Source organism: Helianthus annuus, chromosome 13, assembly GCF_002127325.2.
Source record: "Helianthus annuus cultivar XRQ/B chromosome 13, HanXRQr2.0-SUNRISE, whole genome shotgun sequence".
NCBI classification, from domain to species: Eukaryota; Viridiplantae; Streptophyta; class Magnoliopsida; order Asterales; family Asteraceae; genus Helianthus; species Helianthus annuus.
The window spans coordinates 102,297,999-102,304,472 of NC_035445.2; the positions used below are offsets into that span (position 1 = coordinate 102,297,999).

At 48.8% G+C, this 6,474-nt stretch overlaps 1 protein-coding gene across 1 annotated transcript; it reads right to left on the reverse strand.

Annotated features, from left to right (window-relative positions):
- Positions 1–4,395: 4,395 nt before the first annotated feature.
- On the reverse strand, positions 4,396–5,283 carry LOC110901417. Its single transcript, XM_022148248.1, has one exon. It carries the CDS (start codon positions 5,281–5,283, stop codon positions 4,396–4,398), a length of 888 nt encoding a protein of 295 aa, XP_022003940.1.
- Positions 5,284–6,474: the final 1,191 nt, after the last annotated feature.

Sequence of the window (6,474 nt, forward strand, 5' to 3'; positions counted from 1 at the left end):
TTAACTTGTTCTGTCCGTTTTGGGTTAGCTAGACCCTTATCAGCCCCACGGCCAGGCTTTTGGCATGTTTTGTATGCCTTGTACACGTGTGTTCGTTTGTTCTAGTTTAGATTTAATGGTGTTCCTGGGCACATCTGCCTAGGTACAATGTCCATTGTTTTTTCAAAAGGGGACGTGTTCCGTCCGTTCTTCATTTAATCTTTAGGAGGTTTACATTTCCCGTCGTAGATTGTTACAAAAGGCCTGTCTTTGGGGGATCCCCAGACTAATAGTTAGTTGTTACAAAATTAGCTCTTGGCCGTTTTCTTTGGGGGTGAACCCCTTACACGTAATACTTCCTAAGCTGCATGAGATTCCAGGTCCTGGGGACCTCCTTGCCTTCAAGCGTTTCCAACTTGCAAGTTCTCTTGCCATTTGCCCATGTGACTCGGTAGGGCCCCTCCCAGTTGGGGCCTAACTTTCCAGTGTTTTCTTGTAAGCTGGCTTCATTGGCTCTAAGGAATAGATCCCCCGGGACGAGGTTGAGCTTCTTCATCCTGGTGTTGTAATAACTTTCCAGTAGCTTTTTGTATTTGGCTTCCCTGACTGCTGCTATCTCCCTACTTTCTTCCAACAGGTTTAAGTTCATTCTAAGGTCCTGTTCGTTTTCTTCATCTCGAAGCTTCATCCGGGCAGTCGGGGATCCTATCTCGGTGGGGATGACAGCTTCCGTCCCGTAGGTAAGGCTGAACGGGGTCTCCCCATTGCAACTTTTGGGAGTGGTTCTGTATGCCCATAGCACAAATGGAAGTTCTTCCAGCCAGCCTTTTTGTTTTCTTCCAAGCCTTCCTTTCATTCCCTTGATGACGCTTTGGTTAGCTCTCTCCACCAATCCGTTACTCTGGGCATAGGTGATGGAGGTAAACACTTGTTGAATCCGCATCTGCTCGCACCATGGTTTGAAAGGCCTTCCGGCAAATTGGACCCCGTTATCGCTCACCAGCTCCTTTGGGACCCCATACCTGCATATGATGTTATCCAATACGAACCTCCTCATCTGTTCTCCAGTAATCTTTGCCAGGGGCTTCGCTTCGATCCATTTGGTGAAATAGTCGATGGCTACCACCACGTATTTGACCCCCCCGGGCCCTCCGGGAAAGGCCCAATTATGTCGATGGCCCATTTTTGGAATGGCCAGGATGTTGATACCGGTACCATGGGGTGTTTGTGCCGGTGGGTCATTGGTGCATGTACTTGGCAGTTATCACATTTCTTGATTTCCTCATATGTTGTTTCGTACATTCGTGGCCAGTAAAATCCTGCATTCATTGCCTTTCTCACTATCGTCCTTGGCCCCGAGTGCATTCCGTAAATCCCCTCATGCATTTCTCTAACCACATATTCAGCCTCTTCCATGTCAACACACTTCAGGGACGGGCCCAGATATGATCTTCGATACAGCTCCCCCTCGATTAGTTCATATTGCAGGGCTCTGACCCTTATCTTTCTGGCTGCCCATTCCCCCTCGGGTAGAATTCCGTCCCGGAGGAACTTAATGATTGGGGTCATCCATGTTTCCTGAGTACCCTCAATCGCAGCAACCTCCTTTGCGTTAAGGGAAAGAAATGTCAGGACCTCCACCTTGATTTCTTTCGCGAGATGGTCGAATGCTACCGAGGCCAGCTTACTGAGGGCATCAAATTTCCTGTTTCTTCCATGGGGGATATACTCCAGTTTGAAAGTTTTGAATGCCTTAGCCATCTCCCTTACTTTCGCCACGTATTGGGCCATGGTGCCATCTTTGGCTTCATATTCTCCTTGGTATTGTTTCACTACCAGTTGTGAATCAGTGCTAGCCTCTACGTGTCTTGCTTTCATTTTTTTGTGCCAGCCTCATCCCCGCTAGGAGGGCCTCATACTCTGCAGTATTGTTGGTGTTCTCGAAATCCAACCTTATGGCATACGTCAGCTCGACCCCCTCGGGGCTTACCAGTGTGATTCCTGCCCCACTCCCTTCTTCACTGGATGCTCCGTCGGTGAGTAACTTCCACACCGCCCCGTCTTCCTTCTCTCTTTCTTCTTTCTCTAAGGCTTCCCATTTTAACAGTTCCTTCTCTTCGTCCTCAGGGACCTCTGCTAAGAAGTCGGCCAGTATCTGTCCCTTCATGGCCGTCCTGGGCTTAAACTCCAGAGAGTGTTCCCCTAACTCCACAGCCCATTTAGCCAACCGTCCTGACAGCTCCGGCCTCCTGAGTACCTTCTGAAGGGGTTGATCGGTCATCAAGGTAACCTTGTGCCCTTGGAAATACCTCCGGAGTCTTCGGGACGCGAAGATAAGAGCTAATGTGAGTTTCTCCAGGGGCATGTATCGTTCCTCGGGCCCCTTAAGCGTTCTGCTGATGAAATATATGGGGATCTGTCTCCCCTCCCGTTCTACCATCATAACCGCACTTATGGTCGTTTTCGAGGCGGATAGATACAAGAGCAACAGGTCCCCGGGTACCGGGGTGGCCAACGTCGGGAGCTAGCAGATGTAAGCTTTCATTTCTTGGAAGGCAGTCTCAGCCTCTGTGGTCCAGTTGAATTTGTTTGTCTGGAGGCAGTCTTTCAACACTTTCATGAATGGAAGGGTCTTGTCGGCTACTTTAGACAAAAAACGGTTTAACGCTATGAGTCTCCCGTTTAGCTTCTGGATATCCTTTAGGGACCTGGGAGATCGCATTTCGGCTACAACCTGGGTTTTTTCCGGGTTAGCTTTGATTCCTCCTTTGGTGACCACTACTCCCAGGAAACTCCCTTCCTCTACCCCGAAACAGCACTTTCCGGGGTTTAGCTTCATGTTCACATCTTGCATAGTGTTGAGAGTTTCGGCTATGTCATATACCCTGGCCATCTCCGTCAAGCTTTTGATAACAATATCATCGACGTACACTTCTAAGTTCCTTCCTCGTTGCTCCTTAAACAAGGTGTTCATGAACCTCTGATATGTGGCCCCAGCATTCTTGAGGCCGAAGGGCATCTTGGTATAGCAGAATGTCCGTTCATCTGTGATGAAGGCGCTTTTTTCTTCGTCTTCTATTGACATCTGGATTTGGTGGTACCCCTTGTAGGCGTCCAGGAAGCACTTCAGGGGGTATTGGGACAAAGAGTCCACCTGGGTGTCTATCTCCGGGAGGGGATAACAGTCCTTAGGGCATGCTTTGTTTAGGTCTTGAAAATCGATGCACATCCTCCACCCCTCGTCCTTCTTCTGCACCATAATAGGATTGGCGATCCAGGACGGGTACTTCACCTCCCTGACTATCCCTGCCCTGAGCAGCTTTCGGGTCTCTTCACAAGCAGCCCTTCTTTTATTAGGTCTCATGCTCCGCTTTTTCTGCTTTACCGGCTTCGCCCATGTGTAAGTGTTGAGCCGGTGTTCAGTTAGGCTCCGGGGGACTCCCGTCATGTCCCCATGTTGAAACGCAAACACATCTATGTTATGGAGGAGCAACTCCTTCAGGGCACTCTTGCATTTGTCACTTAAGTGGCTCCCCACTTTGACTGTTTGTTCTGGGAACCTGTCACAGAGGACCCATTCCTCTACTCCCTTCCCCTAGGATTTTTCTGGTGCTTCTTCTTTGGATACGGAAGAGACTACTTCATAAGCGGATTAAACCCACGCAAGACCCTTTGGTGTTTGAAATACTAAAGCCCCGTGGGGGGTGGATGCATGTGCCTGCAAGTCTCCAATTCCGGGTCTTCCTAAGATCGCATTGTACTTTGAGGGTGCCCTGACCACTGTGAAGGTCAGATTTATCGTTCGGACTCGATCCCCTACCCCGACTGTGAATGGGAGCCTGATCTTCCCAAGGGGTGTGACACACTGTTGTTGAATCCCACTAAGGGGATGGAATCTTCTTCCAACCTGTCTCTTACATCCCTGTTGAATCTGAGGAAACAATGCTCATATATTACCTCGACACCTGACCCTCCGTCCACATGTATTCGAGACACCTTGTGCCCAGCTATTATGGCTGAGATGTTCAGGGGGAGTCGTTGCATCTCATTTTCTTCTAGGTACGGCACAAGGATGGGAGCTTTCATGCAGTTCGGGGAACCTAGGATCCTGGCCTTTACACTTCGGGTGGTATCGAATTCGTTCCTCCTTCTAATCATATCAACATCTGCCCTCCCCGGCTCCCTTGCATCTCTTCCCTTGCGATCCCCTCCCCCCTCCTTGATTTCCTTGACCAAGTGGGCTAACCTCCCTGTTTTCACCGCAGTTTCTATTTCCCTTTTTAGGTACATGCAGTCATCGGTTTTATGCCCAAAACCTTTGTGAAAATCACAATACTCGTTTGGTTGTGCTTTCGGTCCCGGTTTTATGGGTGGTGGCCTCGGGAAGGAGTTCTTTATCCTTTCCGTGGCCAGTATCTAGCTTGGGGTCTTGGTGAGAGGGGTGAAGCTGTCGGAGTAAGGAGGGAGACCCCTCCCTCGGGGTCTATATGGGGAGTATGAGGGCCTTGTTCTGTCGTGTAACATTCTATCAAAGGCAGGTTTTCGGGAATAAGGTGTACCTTTATCAGGGGGCCTTGCAGCTGGGGTGGCCCTCCGAGGGGTGACATCCGTCTCCTTCGCTTTGCTGACTGTGTCTTTTCCCCTGACAAAGGCCCTGACCCTGTCCATAAGATTGTCAAATGAGTGGGGGAACTCCTCCCCCAGCTTTTCACACAGCTGTGCATGCTTCAACCCGTTTATGAAACTGCTGATCTTCATGATCTCCGGGACGTCTTTAATGTTCATGCTTTCCTTGACAAACCTCTCCATGTATTGGTCTATTCGCTCGTTATCCCTTTGTCTGATGTGAAGGATCTCGTTCGGATTTTTAACCACTTTTCTCTGTTGGCCAAAGTTCCTGAGGAACTTCTCGCTTAGCTCTTCATAACTATCTATTCTCCCCGGGGGAAGGTTGTCAAACCAAAGCCGAGCTCCCTCTGTCAGGGTTTGCACAAACATGTGGCACCATACTGGCATGGGCCATCTTCCTAGTTGTCCCGCTCCCCGGAAGGCATGCAGGTGGTCCTTGGGGTCTCTTGTTCCATCATAACGGTCAAAGCCCGGGGGTAACTTCGTCTTGGGGGGCATGGGTGCTTCTGCGATTCTTCGTGTGAACTTTGAGACCTCGGCTAAGTCTCGTGGTAGATATGGCTGATCCAAGCCACTATCACCAAAGTTGTCTTTCCCCCTCCCTTTCTCTTTGGACTTCTGGCCTGTGATAAGATCCTCTCTTTCTTCTGAGGACATCTGCCTCAGGGCAGTCATAAATGTTTCCAGCTGGTCACCATTGTTGTTCTTGTTTTAAAGATTCTTTCCTTCTTGGCTGGAGGGTGTGTCAAAAGAAAGTCTAGCCTAAGGTTGTCGAGCTTTTCCTGTCTCTTTAAATCTTCAAGGCACTTTGTTAACTTCTCCCTGTGCATGGCCACAAAGTCCGGAGTGATATGCTCTGCATTTTCCGGGTTCTCTACCTGGTTCTCGTTACCCTCTTCATGGGTAATATCTTCTACAGTGACTTTGTCCAAATCGTTTTGTGCCGTCTGAGTGACTCGTGAGTTATGTGGGGTTGCCATGTTGTTCTTGGTGGGATAAGTTGCTCTTTAGACGTCGAGTTTTGATGTGGGAACACTGAGCAGGCTGATGTCCCACGGATAGCGCCAATGTCGAATACCCAACTCCCGGATGACGTTAGATGGATCTTCGCTGACGTCAAGAGCCTTTATCTTCGTTACTACAAAAGAGTAAACCGTTAGCCTCGCCACGGAGGACCCTGGGAGGGGGATCCGTGACCAAGCTCCGGCGTGAGAGTAAGTAAACTTGCCGGAAAATGAGAGGAGTTTCCTCCGATGAGTATAATCACCAGAAGGTTTCCTCTTTGGTGTGAATCTAATTAATATGTGTGTGTATTAATTATGGGGGAATGTTGGTGGGAAGTTAATGAGAGATGAGTAAATGAGGGTGTAGTAAATGAGAGGGTGCCGGAGATGATACCTCCCCTGGCTCCTTTATGCCTTCTCTTATATAATAGCCAGTTCTTATCTCATCAGAGATCTCCCACACGTGATCTAACGGTTTCTGGTAGTTCTCGGGGGGTGCAGACACGTGTCTGGCCCCCAACGGTGAGATGCCCCCCTTAATTAATGCCCAGCCGGAGAAGTACAGTAATTCAGACGAGATCCTTTTCTTATCGAGCATTAAATGAGTTCTGTTCCTTTTGCTAGTTGTTTCCCGCCCGTTACAAAAGAAGAGAAACCTTAATGGACAACGCAGCTCTATCTTGTGGGCTGACACGTAATTGGGCTTTCAGAAAAATAGTCCAAAGCGGGTAAAGTGGGCTTCCCCACTGGCCCGTCGTCAGAAACTAATAAAGATAAATGTATAATTTGCAATTTCACATATAGTTAAAGGACATAATTTGTAATTTACTTTATACATTATGAAAACGTATATATGTTGTAC